The sequence below is a fragment of the Hyla sarda genome, chromosome 7, assembly GCF_029499605.1.
Source record: "Hyla sarda isolate aHylSar1 chromosome 7, aHylSar1.hap1, whole genome shotgun sequence".
Lineage (NCBI taxonomy): Eukaryota > Metazoa > Chordata > Amphibia > Anura > Hylidae > Hyla > Hyla sarda.
This window is the reverse complement of record NC_079195.1, coordinates 223,613,341-223,635,924: the sequence shown is the minus strand read 5'-3', so window position 1 is coordinate 223,635,924 and position 22,584 is coordinate 223,613,341. Positions and strand designations below refer to the sequence as shown.

General features: G+C 40.3%; 1 protein-coding gene across 2 annotated transcripts in view; it reads left to right on the top strand.

The window, feature by feature from the left end:
• CACHD1 (cache domain containing 1) overlaps positions 1-22,584 on the top strand; it is a 108,443-nt gene that overhangs the window by 2,492 nt on the left and 83,367 nt on the right. Inside the window, exons 1-2 of one of the 2 annotated variants that reach the window (XM_056532849.1) lie at positions 11,998-12,040; positions 16,090-16,152. Coding sequence is in view for 1 of the 2 variants with exons in the window: in XM_056532848.1 (XP_056388823.1) it covers positions 16,090-16,152 (63 nt within the window). In the remaining variant the exon portion in view is untranslated. Of the gene's footprint in view, positions 1-11,997; positions 12,041-16,089; positions 16,153-22,584 lie in introns of those variants that run through there. The other variant, XM_056532848.1, reaches the window with a different exon arrangement.

Sequence of the window (22,584 nt, the reverse complement as noted above, 5' to 3'; positions counted from 1 at the left end):
TCTGGTCTGTGGCGCCATTAGTTATCTGGTCTGTGGCGCCATTAGTTATCTGGTCTGTGGCGCCATTAGTTATCTGGTCTGTGGCGCCATTAGTTATCTGGTCTGTGGCGCCATTAGTTATCTGGTCTGTGGCGCCATTAGTTATCTGGTCTGTGGCGCTATTTGTCTGATAAATGGTGCTGTTATATGGCATATATGGTGCTGTTTGATATATGGCAATATTATTTATAGAATTTATGGCACTTTATTTTATCTTAAAGACGCTATTTATACCTTTTAAAGGGGTACTCCACTGGCCTGCATTCGGAAGTAAATGTACCGAATGCTGTTTTTGCGCTGCGGGGATCGGCATGGCCGACCCCCGCAGCGCGAAAACAGCGTTCGGAAGTGGAGTACCCCTTTAATTTATTGAAACCTATATTGCTGTTGGGGCCAATTTTGTTTTGCATTGGAACCCTATGAATAGTAGTTATGCCCCTGCTTCCATCCGATTGCTCCAGACCTCTGTGTGAGGGTCCACCATGGTGCTGTAAACATTCATGGTGTATTTCATGCTGTATTGTAGGGTCCTATCTCTATTAACCTCTTCTCCTCCAGCATCACTCATTGGGGCCTGACTGCAGTGATCTACAACCCATCCCCCAATCCTCGGACATGCACAGGAGACTTTATACTATGGCGGTGTAACCTTCACACTCAAAGAAAATCCCTTTAATTATGCAGCAGTTTTCTCTGAAGAATCCTTGAAGTACCTACCCGGCCTTTGAGCTCTCGTGACTAATCTAACTAACTTCTTTTCTGGCCTATTTGGTTGGAACCTTTTCTTCTTGGGAAGCTTAAGGCTGCGTTCACATTCTGATACCCGGACAGTCTGAAGATGTAAAAATTGCGAGATCACGCACTGTTCAAATTCCAATGGAAATTACGTTGCCGCATATGGCGGTACACACAGCTTAAAGATCGGAAATACAGAACATGGGGATTCACCGTGCCGCCATACAAGGCCATGCATGGGGCAATGTAGATGGCGAATGGCAGCAGATTTGGCTAATCATGTGTGCAAGCGATCATTTGCGCAATGTTGTCACATGATTTTATCTAGATTTTCCAAATCGTAGTTGAAAGTAAAATCGTAAGGATTATACATTTTTTGCTCCAGCCGTTTGAATAAACAAACTAAATAATAAGAAACAAATGTACTTTATTTGTAAATCTCTCACGTTCCGAATTGTTCTCTTGGCGGATTACAGATGCGCCAATGTTTAAATGATTTTTTTTCTGCTAATTAATGATTGATACTTTCCCGAGCATTTCAAAGAGATATCAAGCTAACAATGGTAAAAAAAAAAAAACTTAAAGGAGTAGTGTAGTGAAAAATAACTGGATAGGGGATAAGTTATAGATTGTGGGGGGTCCGACCGCTGGCACCCCCCGCGATCTCCTGTAGGGCTGGGCGGAATGGCCAAATATGTGTATCGCGGTATATATTTTTTTTAACTTCCATGATTTATAACGGTATTCATCTCTCCCTCCTCTTCCCCCCCCCCCCCAAAAAAAAATATTATTAGCCCAGCTGCGCTGCCCCATTCTGTACTACTCATGTCACCCGCAAGCGCTGCCCTCCTCATCCTGCTGTTTTTTGCGGCCGCCGGCGCTGACACACTATACTGTATACTGTATCCCTATGCCAGGGCTGCAAAAGGTAAACAAAAATAAGCTAACGCATGTTCTGACGTCTACCTTACGCTGGGGACGTGAACGTCGGACAGCCGTCAGTCTATCACTGGCCGCAGCGATGTTCTGCCCCGGCAGGTGATAGGCTGAGCCCACTGTCATGTAAGAAGCCGGCTTCAGAGAGCACTGTGGTCAGACTGAAAAGTACTGCACAAATTCCTGTGGAGCATACAGCAGCTGATAAGTACTGGAAGGATTAATATTTTTTTAGTAGAAGTAATTTACAATTCTTTTTGGCACCAATTGAATAGATTTTTTTTTCCACCGGAGTACCCCTTTAAGTTGTTTATTATGGAAGCAATGTATGATAATGCATCCTGTGACACATTGCACATTTCATTTGAATGCTATATAAATTAAATTGGATTCATATGGGTAGAACCCCATACATTTAAAGGGGTTCTCCACTGCCCCGTCTTCCGGAGCTCCACTCGCAGCGTCCGGAAGTTTACTACTCCGGACGCTATGTGCAGGCTTAGGTGTTCGAGGCCGCCCCCTCATGATGTCACGCCTGCCCCCTTCCCATAGACTTTCGTTGAGGGGGCGGCCTCGAACACGTAAGCCTGCACACAGCATCCGGAGTAGTAAACTTCCGGACGCTGCGAGCGGAGCTCCGGAAGACAGGGCAGTGGAGCACCCCTTTAAAGGGGTATTCCAGGAATTTTTTTTTATTTGAATATGCTACAGGGGCTGTGAAGTTAGTGTAGTCCATAATATAGTGTCTGTACCTGTGTGTGATGGTTTTCTCACAATTATTCTGTGATTTTTCACCCCAATATTTATTTTTACCATCATACAAAATTACTGTTGTCTCAGATTTTTCCCAGCTTGCAATGCGGCAGAGACCTGACATCACTAGTCAGCTGAAGACAGGGAGCCTGTCTGCTTCAATGGGTGGAGCGATCACTTGGTGGGAGAGGGATCAATCTGCAACAGCTTTAGGCACCCTGATTTAAATGGATGCAGCTCATTTATGTTTCAATGGGTGGGGTGGCTGATGTGTGGGAGGGAGGAATATGGAGTTGTGGGATTTGTAGTCAAAAAAGAAAAGTCAAACAGGAAATACCAGTTCACAAAAAGCTAGCCACAGTGTTATGGTAATCTCACAACATAGCCATTTAGCCCCAAGACAAGCGCAGATCCTTCTTAAGCATGTCCATTACTGTCTGCCAGGTACGTACTAAAATCACCTTATGGTGGAGAACCCCTTTAAGTGCTGTGAGGTTAGGTAGTGTTGTGAGCCCTCTACCTCTGTGTTTACAATCAAAGGTGCCTCCAGCTGTTGCAAAACTACAACTCCCACCATGCTGTAAGATGTAGTTTTGAAACAGCTGCAGGCACACTGGTTGGGAAACACTGCTCTACCTTCACTTCTTGCATACTTAAATGGGCACTGTCAGATACAAAATCTTTAGATATGTTGTAAAGCATGTATAACCAATAGGTTTTGCAATTGTTTTCATTAGAAATTTTTCAGTATTTCATACAAAAAAAAGCCAGTCAAACAACTGCCCCCCCCTGCCTGCTTGGACACATACTAGTCCTGCTGTGTCCATGCGTCATCACCTATGTCATGGACACACTTCCTTGATTGACAGCTGTGAGCGCAGGGAAAATCCTCCCACTGTCAGCTTGTGTCCCGCTACTGTCAGTGAGGACATGCTGGGAGTTGTAGTTTTGCTAATGCTAGGGGAGATGTGAGCAGACAGCATACTGAGGGAGGGGGCGGAGACCTGCACAGTGAGGCCACGCCCCCTCCCTTTGAGAGGAATTCAGACTAGTGAGCTACATTAAAAGTGTAATAAAGAAATAAATAAAGGCGCTAGACACATAAAAATTAGATGTACATGGTCAGGATTAGGTACTGAGTAATAGATTTTAAAAAATAATTTTGAGTCGGATCTGACGGGTACACTTTAAGGGAGTATCTGCCGGATCAGATTACACATTGTTTGCTTGTAGTCTGTTACCATGGAGACACTTGGGTTTGGATAGAGCTGTGTACATGAGACTGTAGTCAATTTTCAACCAAGACTGGTTTTTAAGGTGCTCAATTTTATTATTTAATCTGTGTACGGAAAACTATCAGTGACCTATAGAAAGTCTATTATTAATGTATTTCTGTGCAGAAAAGGCATTGGGTTGGCGGGGCATAGGCAGGCGCATGAATATCCACCCTAGAAATATCCTTAGATCTCTAATGTGGGTAAACGAGGAGAATGTGTCCCATATGTGGGACGGTCATAACTTTTTGCTCCACTTTTTATCAGATTTCCTACCACGATTTTGATGCAAAGCAATCGCACTACATTTTCAAAGGAGTTTGCACGATGCACGAAAAGTGGACGCGTCATCAGATTTAGTCGAGATTACAGGACATTTTTGAAAGTTTTACGTGAAAATTCTGGCAGAAAGTTTACAATACCTTTTTGGAATGGTGTAAAAAAAAAAAAAAAAATTTTTTTTCTATAATTCTTCCAATGTTCCAGTACCTTGCCTTCTTAAAATGGAGACCTGTACGGCTTTACAGTACAGATTTGTTTTTGTTTTTTGCAAATTGATTTAAAAATTGTGCAATTGTACCGTTGTACTGTGATTATGCAAATTGCTGTAAAACATGCCAGTTTTACAGTGATTTTGGTCCTATTTTACGTAAAAATGCTTAAAAAAATGTGTGCGGTACTGTGACAGTACCGTTAGAAAGAAAAAATAGCACCGTTTAAAGGGATACTCTGCTGCTAGACCACTTATCCCCTATGCAAAGGGTGACATGTCTGATCGTGGGGGTCCGGCCGCTGCGACCGTGTCCCCCCCCCTGGTGATCTACTCCTGCAGCGGGCGTTCAAAACAATCGCCGGGCTTCTGCGGTAGTGGTCGTGACATCACGGCCACGCCCCTCCATTCATGTCTATGGGAGGGGCGTGTCGGCCGACACGCCCCCTCCCATAGACTTGAATGGAGGGGGCGTGGCCGTGACAAAATGTTCAGAATGCTGCTGGTCTCTGAAGAAAGCCGTAATAATATTTTACCTATCTAGGTATGTGTGGTTTAAATTTTTCTGGCTGAACTTATTTGCAATGTTAAATTTTGTTGCGAAATGGAAAAAATGGCGCGAGAAAAATAATTTTAGACATGTTTTTAAAGGGAACCAATGGGAAATACCGGGAAAAATGCTGTAACTTATTTTTTATTTTTACACTGGTTTTTGATTGTTCCCCCACCCCCACCCCTACAATGCTCCAATTCAGTTGTTTTTTGCGCTCACTGCTGCTTACATTTAGAGACGACCATTACCGCCATGGCTTTTGCGTTCCAGGTCACGTTGCCGTGATCAGCGTGTGAAGTCACGTTAATGAAATAATAGCGGTATCAATCGTTTCCTAATCATCTCCTCTGATCCCCGCTGCACGGAGAAGGGGGGAGGAGGGGAGTCTCTCACGCCACTTTAATTAAAAATCCAAGATGCACTCAGCGTGACGCCGGGAAATGGCGCTCGTCCCTTTTCGCCTGAGCAAGCTGACATTCACATAGGAAGCTGATGGATGTTATGGTTCTCCAAAAAACACAAAAAAAAAATTACGATATTTCACAGTCTGATATCAACGTATTCTGGATTATTGGACGGTGGTAGAAATATCTCTTTTTGCTGATGGTTTTGCGGACTTGGGGCAAAACAATTTTTTTTTTATTTTTTTATTTTTTTTATGGACTATAAAGTGACCGTATTCTGCAGACAATTTACAAGGTTAAAAGAATGTAAAACTTTGCTTTGTCCCATTCAGAATTACACTTTTATATATGCAGTAGAAGAACTTGTAAATACACAGGAATTTATACCCCAGGGCAAAAAAAAATCTATAATTTATATTTTCATATTACTTATCAGGGTATTACGGAGGTCACGTGTCCTGGAAGGAAGAATGGGCTAATTGGCCTTGTATGAATCGGCCCCTTGTAGGAACGGAAGCCAGATCTGCTATAAATTGGGGAAAATTAACATTTACATTGCACTGAATATTACTGCACATGTATAAAGTTATAAGGCCGGGCCGGCACTGATCAACAAAAACCACCTACAAAAGATGTGAAGCAGCTGCTTAGTGTAGGGTGGAGAATACGGCCTATTATGTTTAGGAGTAGACCTATTATAATACTGCCCCCTATGTACAAGAATATAACTACTATAATACTGCTCCTATATACAAGAATATAACTACTATAATACTGCCCCCTATGTACAAGAATATAACTACTATAATACTGCTCCTATATACAAGAATATAACTACTATAATACTGCTTCTATATACAAGAATATAACTACTATAATACTGCTCCTATATACAAGAATATAACTACTATAATACTGCCTCCTATATACAAGAATATAACTACTATAATACTGCTCCTATATACAAGAATATATCTACTATAATACTGCTCCTATATACAAGAATATAACTACTATAATACTGCCTCCTATATACAAGAATATAACTACTATAATACTGCTCCTATATACAAGAATATAACTACTATAATACTGCTCCTATATACAAGAATATAACTACTATAATACTGCTCCTATATACAAGAATATAACTACTATAATACTGCTCCTATATACAAGAATATAACTTCTATAATACTGCCTCCTATATACAAGAATATAACTTCTATAATACTGCGCCTATATACAAGAATATAACTACTATAATACTGCTCCTATATACAAGAATATAACTACTATAATACTGTCTCCTATATACAAGAATATAACTACTATAATACTGCTCCTATATATAAGAATATAACTACTATAATACTGCTCCTATATACAAGAATATAACTACTATAATACTGTCTCCTATATACAAGAATATAACTACTATAATACTGCTCCTATATACAAGAATATAACTACTATAATACTGCTCCTATATACAAGAATATAACTACTATAATACTGCCTCCTATATACAAGAATATAACTACTATAATACTGCCTCCTCTATACAAGAATATAACTACTATAATACTGTTTCTATATACAAGAATATATCTACTATAATACTGCTCCTATATACAAGAATATAACTACTATAATACTGCCTCCTATATACAAGAATATAACTACTATAATACTGCCTCCTATATACAAGAATATAACTACTATAATACTGCTCCTATATACAAGAATATAACTACTATAATACTGCTCCTATATACAAGAATATAACTACTATAATACTGCTCCTATATACAAGAATATAACTACTAGAATACTGTCTCCTATATACAAGAATATAACTACTATAATACTGTCTCCTATATACAAGAATATAACTACTATAATACTGCTCCTATATACAAGAATATAACTACTATAATACTGCTCCTATATACAAGAATATAACTACTATAATACTGCTCCTATATACAAGAATATAACTACTATAATACTGTTTCTATATACAAGAATATATCTACTATAATACTGCTCCCTATATACAAGAATATAACTACTATAATACTGCCTCCTATATACAAGAATATAACTACTATAATACTGCCTCCTATATACAAGAATATAACTACTATAATACTGCTCCTATATACAAGAATATAACTACTATAATACTGCTCCTATATACAAGAATATAACTACTAGAATACGGTCTCCTATATACAAGAATATAACTACTAGAATACTGTCTCCTATATACAAGAATATAACTACTAGAATACTGCCTCCTATATACAAGAATATAACTACTAGAATACTGCCTCCTATATACAAGAATATAACTACTAGAATACTGCTCCTATATACAAGAATATAACTACTAGAATACTGTCTCCTATATACAAGAATATAACTACTAGAATACTGTCTCCTATATACAAGAATATAACTACTAGAATACTGCCTCCTATATACAAGAATATAACTACTAGAATACTGCTCCTATATACAAGAATATATCTACTATAATACTGCTCCTATATACAGGAATATAACTACTATAATACTGTCTACTATATACAAGAATATAACTATTATAATACTGCTCCTATATACAAGAGTATAACTACTATAATACTGCTCCTATATACAAGAATATAACTACTATAATACTGCTCCTATATACAAGAATATAACTACTATAATACTGCTCCTATATACAAGAATATAACTACTAGAATACTGTCTCCTATATACAAGAATATAACTACTAGAATACTGTCTCCTATATACAAGAATATAACTACTAGAATACTGCCTCCTATATACAAGAATATAACTACTAGAATACTGCTCCTATATACAAGAATATAACTACTATAATACTGCTCCTATATACAAGAATATAACTACTAGAATACTGTCTCCTATATACAAGAATATAACTACTAGAATACTGTCTCCTATATACAAGAATATAACTACTAGAATACTGCCTCCTATATACAAGAATATAACTACTAGAATACTGCTCCTATATACAAGAATATATCTACTATAATACTGCTCCTATATACAGGAATATAACTACTATAATACTGTCTACTATATACAAGAATATAACTATTATAATACTGCTCCTATATACAAGAGTATAACTACTATAATACTGCTCCTATATACAAGAATATAACTACTATAATACTGCTCCTATATACAAGAGTATAACTACTATAATACTGCCTCCTATATACAAGAATATATCTACTATAATACTGCTCCTATATACAGGAATATAACTACTAGAATGCTGCTCCTAAATACAAGAATATAACTACTATAATACTGCTCCTATATACAAGAATATAACTACTATAATACTGCCTCCTATATACAAGAATATAACTACTATAATACTGCTCCTATATACAGGAATATAACTACTATAATACTGCTCCTATATACAAGAATATAACTACTATAATACTGCTCCTATATACAAGAATATAACTACTATAATACTGCTCCTATATACAAGAATATAACTACTATAATACTGTCCCTGTGTGTGGTTGTCTCTGTTTTTATTAGTCATGTTGATGGTGCGGGGAAGTTCTATACACTGGGTTCTTCTGCCCAGCATTGTTGTAGGTGTCTGGGCATGCTGGGGGTTGTAGTCTTGCAACAGCTGGAGGCACCCTGGTTGGGAAACACTACTGTACATTGTAATTTGACATGAATATTCAGTTTCTGCACCCTGTATGTTTGTGCCAGAGCCATCGGCAGGGCCTGGCTGTACCAGTTTTTACATACGGGCAGCGTGGCTGGTAGTGAAGATTTCATTCTTGTGGGGCCCCGGGCTCTGCAGCCATCTGTTTTATTTTAGAGTTGCTTTGGATTTTGTTAGAGGCTGGTGTCAGGGGGCTGAGCTGTAGTTACATTACACCGCCAGATCCTTGAACATGTGGTACCTATTTTTCTGGCCTTTCGCCTCCGTCCTAACCTCCTCTCATAACCTTCAGATCCACTGATTGCTTTCTGGCAATTTTTCAGGTTGCTGATTGCCGGGAACCTCGGTTGGGGTCCCCCACCCCCCCTCCGACTTTAACTATTTCCTGACTTGGAGAAACAAAAGTCCTGTTTTCAGACTGGATTGGGAGTAGCCATTTTTTCTTTTTCGATAAGCTGGGTGAGAACCGTGGGGCTATTAAAGGGTTTGTCACCAAGTTATCCTAAATTTTCCTTAAACTGCAGCCCCTTGTGTAGAATGAGTTGAACTTTCATCATTGACAACTTTTGAGTTGTCTTCCCAGCATTCCGAGGGTCCTGATAAGTAATACCTCCCAGTAATGCACATACCCTACCTGTATCATTCCACTTAACGTGACAGATTTGGTACTTTAAGAGTATACCACAAAAAAGTTACGTTACCCAGTTCCTAATCCTGATCATATACATATGATTTTAATGTGTCTAGCACCTATATTTCTCCCACAAATACCTTCTTTCTGTTACTCACTTGCTTTGTCATTCTATCCTTGGAGGGGGCGTTTCCTCACTCTGCATGACTCATCATCCTCCCTGAGTCTGCTGTGCTGGGTCTCTTCATCCAATCACTGCAGGCTGCTCTGTTACCCCCTCCTCTCGGTTTTCATGCTGCAGTCTGACAGGACAGGAGTGAGCACAGAGGAGGGCTAGTCCTGCCTTCACTTCCAGGACTTTGTCCCTGCCTCTGCTTCAGCTGGGACAAAGATGGTGCTGCAGCCGGACAGGATTATGTTCTGGAAGTTGTTTTTGCATGGCTGAGGGGCCCTTGGCCTCATGGCTCTCGTAATTGCTGAAGGGTCCTTGCAGTCGGATGCCCAAAGCCCCCCTCCCCCACCTCCACAGAACAGCAAGTGATGGAATACCCCACCAATATTTTACATTTTCTTTACCCAACTCTTAAAATGCACCTGCACCCTCCCTCTTAGGGTATGTTTACACTGTGTAAATCAATAGTAATTCTGAGTAATTCTGGCCGGAATTTTTTTTATTTTCGAGCGAAATTTGCGTGCAATTTGTGCGGAATTGTGCGCGGAAATGGGGGAGAAAGAAGTGAAGGGCTTGTCACACATTTACGCGCGAATTGCGCACAAATTGCACGCGAATTCCACAAAAACGATGTCGGGCGCAATTTTTTTTTACCATTGACTTCTATTTATTTCTGCTAGCGGATTCCGCTTGAAGAATGAACAGGACAGCGGAAAAAACATTAAAGTCAATGGGCAGAGGAGATGGGAATTAATTTGGAGCGGAGAATTCAAGAGGAATTACTCAAGTAAATTCCTCTTGAATACTCCGTGTGAACGGAGCCTTAAACTAAAAGTCCCAGAATTACAAGTTAACTAAAGTGTCACAAAGCTGCCCTAGTAGGTTAGGGGTCTCCTACCTCTGCAGCTCCCCCTGGTGGTGTGTCCTGGTGGCGTTGGCGTCACTGACCACAATGCCCTTACTCCCCTCCCCCCCCAGGTCCTTCCGCCTTGATGAATGTCCCAGTGTGACTATGATTGGAGTTATAATCATCGGCTCCATGACCTTCATGTGATGAGAATCGCTCCATTCACTGACATTCTCCGCTCTTGATTACAAGATTTAACTTTGGGTGGGTCCATTAAATTACAGTGTCCTCCTCCCCACTACTCAGGTCTCGTTGAAAATCTTCTAAACAACCAATCACAGATTTCTTTTGTAGCTTATGATTTTTTTTTTGCGCAATTAAGGCAAACACACATATATATATATACACACACACATCATACAGACACACTGACATACAATCACTCACATATACCGGTATACACAGTCACTTACACTAAGGCCCCAGCCACCCCTCTCTGCACAGGCACATACATAGAGATACACACACACATAAATAAATATATATATAAAAATAACAATTTTTTGGCTGTATTTCAAGCTGTAAGGCTGCATTCACACCACGTTTTTGCAATACAGTTCCCGTATTAGGTTTTTGATGAAAAACTGATTCCTCAAAACCGGACTAAGGCTGCATTCACACCACGTTTTTTACATACAGGTGCCGGTTCCGGCTGGGGGAGGGGCAAAGCGGGCGCTCCTGTACCCCAGCCGGATCAGCCCGTGACTCCATTTACTTTAATGAGCCGACTGATTTAAAAAAAAATGTTTTCCAGGGGAGTATCCCTTTAAACAAAAGGTCATTTTCTGATGACACATTCCCTTATAAAAACAAGAAAACAAACAATATTCGTTCAGCCGTCTGTGAACATAGCCTTATGCATGCAGGTCATTTTCTGCAGAATAAGATTAAAGGGGTACTCCGCTGCTCAGTGTTTGGAACAAAATGTTCCGAATGCTTAGAGCCGGCAGCTCGTGACGTCATAACTCCACCCCCTCATGACGTCACGCCCCGCCCCCTCAATGTAAGTCTATGGGAGGGGGCAGGACGGTTGTCACGACCCCTCCCATAGACATGCATTGAAGGGGCGGGGCTATGACGTCACGAGCTGCCGGCTCTAAGCATTCGGAACATTTTGTTCCAAACACTGAGCAGCGGAGTACCCCTTCTCTTCTACTTTGCAGCTACTGTAACAGGCAGGATATCCTTCTCATGTGAACGCATCTATAAAGTGAGTCCGCACACAGCTGGATTGTTCTACAGCATATTTCAATGCAAAATCCACACGTGTTCTATGCCACGTGTCATCCACGGGTTTCACAGTTTGCAGCAGACGGGCCCTGAGATATTCACACGTTGCATGAGGTTCTCGAAAATCCAGCAGTAAACCCAAGATGTCTTAAAGGGGTTCTCCAGCATAAGGTGACTTTAGTTCGTACCTGGCAGACAGTAATGGACATGGTTAGGAAGGATCTGCGCTTGTCTTGGGACTAAATGGCTATGTTGTGAGATTACCATAATACTGAGGATAGCTTTTTGTGAACTTGTATTTCCTGTTTGACTTTTTTTTTTTTTTTACTACAAATCCCACAATTCCATTTTCCTCCCTTCCACACATCAGCTACCCCACCCATTGAAACACAAATGAGCTGCATCCATTCAAAAGACCTGTGGTTTTCAATCAGGGTGCCTAGAGCTGTTGCATTAGTTGCAGATTGATCTCTCTCCCACCAAGCGATCGCTCCACCCATTGAAGCAGACAGGCTCCCTGTCATCAGCTGACTAGTGAGTAAGGTCTCGGCCGCATTGCAAGCTGGGAAAAATCAGAGACAACAGTCATTTTTTATGCTGGTAAAAATAAATATTGGGGTGAAAATCACAGAATTGTGAGAAAACCGTCACACACAGGTACAGACACTATATTATGAACTACACTAACTTTACAGCTCCTGTAGCATAGTCAAATAAAAAAATTCCTGGAATACCCCTTTAAGAAAGGAAGGTGATTATTCCTTGTTCAGATACCAGACAACAAGAATTTGTTTTGGAAAAAAATATAATAAATACATAAATTAATAATAACAATAATAATAATTATTGTTAATTATTAATAATAATCAAATATACATAAATATATATTTATTTATTTTATTATTAATAATAATAATAATAATAATTTATAATAAATAATAATCAAATATACCTAAATAGATATATATATATATTTATTTGATTATTAATAATAATTTATTATTATTTATTTATTATTAATAATCAAATCTACATAAATATATATATATATACTTATCTATTTATTTATATATATTTTTGTATATTATTAATATTGACAATAATTATTAATTAATTAATTTAATATATATATATATATATATCATAATTTTTTTTTTTTCCAAAACAAATTCTTGTCTGGTATCTGAACAAGGAATAAGCTCCTTCCTTTCTTGAGACGTCTCAGTAAATAAGGAAGGATTTGGGGGGAAGGGGGGGGCAGTAAGTTATATTTCTGCCATTTTTCTAGCAATTATTTCATAGCCTGAGGGAAAGAATGGGAAGACGTTATCTGTGCTCCGCCGAGTGACTACGCTTTTTATTTTTTATTATTCTCCAGAAAATGGTACAGTCCTAATTTAATGTGGATTTACTGGGTTTTTGGTCGTCTGTGAAAATGGCAGATTTTGCTAATAGTTATTTTTATTTTTTTGTTTATTTTTTTTAATACCTCAGCTGCAGAAATTTTTAATAAAGTCAGATCGCCTCTTTTTCTCAAAAGTCAGAGTGCGAGGCGTTGAGCTGGTCACGGTTGGTTAAATAGCGCTCTGGCGGGGCTTATCCTTTGCAAAGTTAATTTTCGGGTTTCGAAGACTTGTATTTAAAGACAAATTGTGATGGAAAATATTATATTTTTGTTTACTGACGGAAGTTTGGGAAATAATCGGGGGGAGGGGGGGTTTAAGAAACTTTGGCGCTAAAAGCTGCGTATACGATCCGCTGTCTGACAGGGAATTTGCCCTGTTACCTATAGCAGCCAGTCAGAACTTAGTTTGGGGTGCTCTAGTTTGGACAATCCCTGGGCAATAAGAGGGTCACTACATGGGGAATTTATCATTCCCTGCACCAGTACGGAGTTGCAAAATTGCGCAAAGTTTTTGTGTTCTACTTTTTGTGTTCTACTTCTGGACCAGCAGTCATAACTAAATGAAGCTGCAGCGCCACCACAGGGCAGATGAAGTATTACACAGTGTAATACAGGACGGCTCCTCCAGATAGAGCAGTGTTTTCCAACCAGTGTGCCTCCAGCTGTTGCAAAACTACAACTCCCAGCATGCACGGACAGCCTCTGGCTGTCCGTGCATGCTGGGAGTTGTAGTTTTGCAACAGCTGGAGGCACACTGGTTGGGAAACACTGTCTTAGAGACAAATCAAAAGTTTTGATCAGTCGGGTTCTGAGTTTTCAGATCCCCCACGGATCATTGTAAGTTTGGCTCTTCTCCCGAGTCACTCTAGCAATTGGTCAGTTGTTTTGTGAATGTGTCATCAGAAAGTGACCTATTTGTTTAAACCAAGTTTTTATGTTACTTAAAAGGGGTACTCCACTGGAAAAGACAACTGGTGCCAGAAAATTAAACAGATTTGAAAAATGACTTCTATTTAAAAAATCTTAATCCTTCCAGTACTTATCAGCTGCTGTATACTACAGAGGAAATTCTTTTCTTTTTGGAACACAGAGCTCTCTGCTGACATCACGAGCACAGTGCTCTCTGCTGACATCTCTGTCCTTTTTAAGAACTGTCCAGAGTAGGAGCAAATCCCCATAACAAACCTCTCCTGCTCTGGACAGTTCCTGACATGGACAGAGGTGTCAGCAGAGAGCACTGTGGGCAGACAGAAAGGAAATTCAAGAAGAAAAGAACTTCCTCTGTAGTATACAGCAGCTGATAAGTACTGGAAGGATTAAGATTTTTTAATAGAAGTAATTTACAAATCTGTTTAACTTTCTGGCACCAGTTGATTTAAAGGGTTACTCCACCCCTAGACATCTTATCCCCTATCCAAAGGATAGGGGATAAGATGTCTGATTGCGGGGGTCCCGCCGCTGGGGACCCCCGCAATTTAGCATGCAGCACCCACCTGTTTCTGCTTCCGGCAGCGCTGGAGGTTCTGGCTCCCGACCACGGGAACGGAAGATCGTGACGACACGACTCCAGCCCTGTGTGACGTCACGCCCCGCCACCTCAATGCAAGTCTATGGGAGAGGGCGAGACAGCTGTCACGCCCCCTCCCATAGGCTTGCATTGAGGGGGCGGAGCCATGACATCACAATGCTCCGGCCCTGTGATCGACAGTAATCAGACCTGGAGCGAACACGCTCAGGGGACTGATTTTAACGGGGTGCGGCGTGCAAGATCACGGGGGTCCCCCTTTAACATAACATTCGTGGTGATATTTTTTTTTCTAATTTCCCCTTCAATTATGTATATGGTATTTTAAAATAATCCTAAAATCTTGCAGTTTTTAGTTTGGCCTCTAGGGCTAAAACTAAGCTTAGACTTCCTGTTCTATATGTAATGATAAGGAGGAGGCTGCTGGGAAGTGATCTGGACAGGATTACAGTGAAAGGTGTCACCGGTAGATAGAGAAGACAATAGGAGCTCAGCCTCTAGTTCCCAGTAGATAGCAAAGACAATAGGAGCTTAGCTCTCTTCTACCTGTAGAATGACCTGTGCAAAGGTCACAGAGCATGCCCAGAGACCTTTCCCATTCAGGTCAATGGGACAGCTCCTGTCTATTATTGCTGATATCTATTGGGCTTGCCGTGAAGATGGGCGTCCACTTAGATTGATATGGTGGTCAGAGGGGGGCGCTCTTCCAGTATTGTTCACCATTGATCTGTTTCAGCAGTCAACCACCTGTGGTTTTAGGTAAATGACACACGCTGGCTCATAGCATCTATCCATCTTCCTTGAGCTGCTCGGAGAAGGAAACCCTTACAAAGCCCCGAATCTTTTTTTGGCTCTTTTACATTCCCTTGGAGCAGTTAAACGGAAGAGATTTATTGCCGCCTTTTCAGATCTGCGAGTTCACATTTCTTAAATTCTCAAATTCCCAACCTGCCGCGGTGAAACGGAGAAAGGGCCGGTGATGGAAATTGGGGAAATTGAACCAATGTTTTTTTTTTGAGGGCTATTGATTTGTAATGTGGTGTCATCTCGGTACCCAGTAAAATGTATTGTAACAGGGACGATGTCTTTCTCGTTCAAAGTTTGGTTGTGATTGAGGGCGATCTACTGTGTTTGGGATTGGGGCTTTGTTTCTGAGACCCCCAGGGACATTAGTGGATCTTGAAGTCTACAGTTGGAGGATATACTGGGGGTTGTAGTAATTTGGAGTCATTGTTTTAATCTAAACTTCTCATACTAATTTCCATTGTCTTTTTTTTTGTTTATCTACAGAGAATATTCAGCTCGTTTGTATATACAGAGAAGATTTCAAATGGTGAAACAGAAGTCCAACAAGTAAGTCTATAGTTTTGTTTTGCTCATTGTGCAATTTTTTTTCCTTTTTATAGATTACAAGATCTTGTAGAAGAATAATATTCTATAATACTGTTTAGAGATGAGCGAACTTACAGTAAATTCGATTTGTCACAAACTTCTCGGCTCGGCAGTTGATGACTTATCCTGCATAAATTAGTTCAGCTTTCCGGTGCTCCGGTGGGCTGGAAAAGGTGGATACAGTCCTAGGAAAGAGTCTCCTAGAACTGTATCCACCTTTTCCAGCCCACGGGAGCACCTGAAAGCTGAACTAATTTAAACAGGATAAGCCATCAACTGCCGAGCCGAGAAGTTCATGACTAATCGAATTTACTGTAAGTTTGCTCATTTCTAATACTGTTGCCTATGTACAATAATATAACTACTATAATACTGCTCCTATATACAAGAATAACTACTATAATACTGCCTCCTATATACAAGAATATAACTACTATAATACTGTCCTATATACAAGAATATAACTACTATAATACTGCTCCTATATACAAGAATATAACTACTATAATACTGCTTTTATATACAAGACTATAACTACTATAATACTGCTCCTATATACAAGAATATAACTACTATAATACTGTCTTATATACAAGAATATAACTACTATAATACTGTCCTATATACAAGAATATAACTACTATAATACTGCCCCCTATATACAAGAATATAACTACTATAATACTGTCCTATATACAAGAATATAACTACTATAATACTGTCCTATATACAAGAATATAACTACTATAACACTGCTCCTATATACAAGATTAACTACTATAATACTGCCCCTATATACAAGAATATAACTACTATAATACTGTCCTATATACAAGAATATAACTACTATAACACTGCTCCTATATACAAGATTAACTACTATAATACTGCCCCTATATACAAGAATATAACTACTATAATACTGCCCCTATATACAAGAATATAACTACTATAATACTGCTCCTATATACAAGAATATAACTACTATAATACTGCTCCTATATACAAGAATATATCTACTATAATACTGCCTCCTATATACAAGAATATAACTACTATAATACTGCCTCCTATATACAAGAATATAACTACTATAATACTGCCCCTATATACAAGAATATAACTACTATAATACTGCTCCTATATACAAGAATATAACTACTGTAATACTGCTCCTATATACAAGAATATAACTACTGTAATACTGCTCCTATATACAAGAATATAACTACTATAATACTGCCTCCTATATACAAGAATATAACTACTATAATACTGCTCCTATATACAAGACTATAACTACTATAATACTGCTCCTATATACAAGACTATAACTACTATAATACTGCTCCTATATACAAGAATATAACTACTATAATACTGCTCCTATATACAAGAATATAACTACTGTAATACTGCCTCCTATATACAAGAATATAACTACTGTAATACTGCCTCCTATATACAAGAATATAACTACTATAATACTGCCTCCTATATACAAGAATATAACTACTATAATACTGCTCCTATATACAAGACTATAACTACTATAATACTGCTCCTATATACAAGAATATAACTACTATAATACTGCCCCTATATACAAGAATATAACTACTATAATACTGCTCCTATATACAAGAATATAACTACTATAATACTGCTCCCATATACAAGAATATAACTACTATAATACTGTCTCCTATATACAAGAATATAACTGCTATAATACTGCTCCCTATATACAAGAATATAACTACTATAATACTGCTCCCATATACAAGAATATAACTACTATAATACTGTCTCCTATATACAAGAATATAACTGCTATAATACTGCTCCCTATATACAAGAATATAACTACTATAATACTGTCTCCTATATACAAGAATATAACTACTATAATACTGCTCCTATATACAAGAATATAACTACTATAATACTGCTCCCATATACAAGAAAATAACTACTATAAGATACTGTTTTGTTTGCTCGGTGGCCTAAATAGTTAGTGGCACATATGGTCTCTGTATAGAGAAATAATCATGTTTATTAAAGTTTGAATTTCATATACGTCTTTGGTTCTATTTCGTTTTGTTTTTTTTTAATTCTATAAAAAGACTTTTATTTAAGTTCTCACCCACGTTGATTCGCCGAAGCATTTGCCGAGCGTATAAATTACCATTCTCATACAATCCAGTGTTGGCATTCGTCCAGACTGTTAAAGATCCTGTTACTTAAAAGTTTGATGACCTCTGACCTGAAGAATTTGAGCCCAATGAGCTGTGGCCGGTCAGGAAGGGTTAATGCACTTGTCCTAAGAAACACTGTTTCCCCTCAGCAAGGCCCCGTAATGTAAGACTGTGTAAGCAGAGCCGGATGACATCACCCGTCATGGCAGGACCATCTCGCCGTGCTGGGATTTTACAGGCCAGATGGAGAATAAACAAGGAGGGTGAGGTTTGTCATTCAGCACCATTTAATGGCCGCCGCTGCACAACGACTGCACTGCAGTGTGTAAAGAGGTCTGGCCTCAGTAAGTTTTACTAAATTGCTGCATTAAGTTGTAAGGACACAACGGCGTAGCTGCGCTCTTAAAGAAACATGATCTGCGAGATCTGTAACCGTGCAAATAACTCATTCTAACTCCAGGGGGGCCTCGCAGATCGCAACGTAGATTGTGTGACCTAAGTCTGTATGGTCACTTATACTGAAGTTTTTAGTTACAGGCAATTAAAAATTTTATCACCCATATAGGGAAATTTTTAGCTCCTGCCAATAGGGGTCAGTAGAGAGAGTATTCCTTCTTTTGAAGTCGAGATAATTTGCATACGATTTTCCCATGGAGCATTGCCTTTAAAGGGGTAAGCCCCTAGACATCAAAGATAGGGGATAAGATGTCTGATCGCGGGGGTTTAGAGTAGGGATCGACCGATATCTGTTTTTTAGGGCTGATACGGATAATTGGTGTATTCTGTTATTCCGGTATAAGTTATCGGCTATTTATCCCCCCGCGACACCGCTGCAGATCATTGATTTAAAGGGGGTACTTTAAATCAATGCACTGCAGTGGCTTTTGCGGTGCCATAGGCCGCCGCCGCCACCCGCTTCTCTCCCCCTACCTGTCAGGGTGGTCCGGGCCATCCATCCTTCCTGTAGTGTCCGGCGGCATTCCGGGTGGAGGGTGAACCGGTCCGGGCTGTACTTCTTCTCCGGGGTCCTCTTCTCCACTCCGGGCAGGCTCCGGCCTAGTAGCGCAGCATAGACGCCGCTGCGCAGTGACGCCCGTGCTCAGAGACGCACCTGACGTCACAGCGTAGTGGCGTCTATGCAGCGTAATAGGCCGGAGCCTGCCCGGTGTGGAAAAGAGGACCCCGGAGAAGGACAGCCCGGACCGGTTCACCCTCCACCCGGAATGCCGCCGGACACTACACGAAGGATGGATGGCCCGGACCACCCCCATTACGGGTAAGTTTAATTTTTTTTATTGACTCGTAGGGTGGGGGAGGGGCCCGACCGGTATAGCGGTATGGGCAAAAATCAATACCGTGGGAGAAAAAAAAACGGTATCCGGTTCATACCGGTATACCGCCCAGCACTACGGTGGGGGGTGCAACGCGGTGCGGGGGGCGGGGCATTATCGGCAAGGTAATTGCCGATACCGATAATGCCCAAAATCATGATTATCGGCCGATAATATCGGCCATACCGATAATCGGTCGATCCCTAGTTTAGAGTGTCGTCGCGCCCCCTCCCATAGACTTGCAATGAGGGGGAGTGGCCGTGACGTGAAGTTACAGCCATGCCCCCTCAATGCAAGTTCATGGGAGGGGGGCGTGACGAGTTCGCTCCATGCTTCAGATGTGTGGGCTGCTGCAGCAGAGATCGCGGGGATCGGACATCTTATCCCCCTATCCTTTGGATCAGACATCTTATCCCCCTATCCTATGGATCAGACATCTTATCTCCCTATCCTATGGATCAGACATCTTATCCTCTATCCTATGGATCAGACATCTTATCCCCTATCCTATGGATCAGACATGTTATCCCCCTATCCTATGGATCAGACATCTTATCCCCTATCCTATGGGTCAGACATCTTATCCCCTATCCTATGGGTCAGACATCTTATCCCCTATCCTATGGATCAGACATCTTATCCCCTATCCTATGGATCAGACATCTTATCCCCTATCCTATGGATCAGACATCTTATCCCCTATCCTTTGGATCAGACATCTTATCCTCTATCCTTTGGATCAGACATCTTATCCCCTATCCTATGGATCAGACATCTTATCCCCCTATCCTATGGATCGGACATCTTATCCCCCTATCCTATGGATCGGACATCTTATCCCCTATCCTATGGATCGGACATCTTATCCCCTATCCTATGGATCAGACATCTTATCCCCCTATCCTATGGATCAGACATCTTATCCCCTATCCTATGGATCAGACATCTTATCTCCTATCCTTTGGATCAGACATCTTATCCCCTATCCTATGGATCTGACATCTTATCCCCTATCCTATGGATCAGACATCTTATCCCCTATCCTTTGGATCAGACATCTTATCCTCTATCCTTTTGATCAGACATCTTATCCCCTATCCTATGGATCAAACATCTTATCCTCTATCCTATGGATCAGACATCTTCTCCCCTATCCTATGGATCAGACATCTTATCCCCTATCCTATGGGTCAGACATCCTATCCCCTATCCTATGGATCAGACATCTTATCCCCTATCCTATGGGTCAGACATCTTATCCCCCTATCCTATGGATCAGACATCTTATCCCCCTATCCTATGGATCAGACATCTTATCCCCCTATCCTATGGATCAGACATCTTCTCCCCTATCCAATGGATGAGACATCTTATCCCCTATCCTATGGATCAGACATCTTATCCCCCTATCCTATGGATCAGACATCTTATCCCCTATCCTATGGATCAGACATCTTATCCCCTATCCTATGGATCAGACATCTTCTCCCCTATCCTATGGATCAGACATCTTATCCCCTATCCTATGGATCAGACATCTTATCCCCTATCCTATGGATCAGACATCTTATCCCCCTATCCTATGGATCAGACATCTTATCCCCCTATCCTATGGATCAGACATCTTATCCCCCTATCCTATGGATCAGACATCTTATCCCCCTATCCTATGGATCAGACATCTTATCCCCTATCCTTTGGGTCAGACATCTTATCCCCTATCCTATGGATCAGACATCTTATCCCCCTATCCTATGGATCAGACATCTTATCCCCCTATCCTATGGATCAGACATCTTATCCCCCCTATCCTATGGATCAGACATCTTATCCCCCTATCCTATGGATCAGACATCTTATCCCCTATCCTTTGGGTCAGGCATCTTATCCCCTATCCTTTGGGTCAGGCATCTTATCCCCTATCCTTTGGGTCAGGCATCTTATCCCCTATCCTTTGGGTCAGGCATCTTATCCCCTATCCCTTGGGTCAGGCATCTTATCCCCTATCCTTTTGGTCAGGCATCTTATCCCCTATCCTTTGGGTCAGGCATCTTATCCCCTATCCTTTGGGTCAGGCATCTTATCCCCTATCCTTTGGGTCAGGCATCTTATCCCCTATCCTTTGGGTCAGGCATCTTATCCCCCTATCCTATGGATCAGACATCTTACCCCCCTATCCTATGGATCAGACATCTTATCCCCCTATCCTATGGATCAGACATCTTATCCTCTATCCTATGGATCAGACATCTTATCCCATATCCTATGGATCAGACATCTTATCCCATATCCTATGGATCAGACATCTTATCCCCTATCCTATGGATCAGACATCTTATCCCCTATCCTATGGATCAGACATCTTATCCCCTATCCTATGGATCAGACATCTTATCCCCTATCCTTTGGATCAGACATCTTCTCCTCTATCCTATGGGTCAGACATCTTATCCCCTATCCTATGGGTCAGACATCTTATCCCCTATCCTTTGGATCAGACATCTTATCCCCTATCCTATGGATTAGACATCTTATCGCCTATCCTATGGGTCAGACATCTTATCCCCTATCCTTTGGATCAGACATCTTATCCCCTATCCTATGGGTCAGACATCTTAATTTTAAGAATTCATGTGGTTTTCTAGTGATGTCCTGAATATATTTTTATTTTTTTATTTTATTTTTTTAAATTTAAAACAGAGTAGGAGTGCTGATACTTTTTCTACTCACGGATAAGTTACTGATACTCGTTTTAATGTCACAGCAGAGGAGGCTTTAGACTTTATGAAGGTGAAACTCAAACATGAGGCCGTTTAATGACACTCCTATTTAAGATATGACCCCAGCAGTTGGTGAATCCCCCT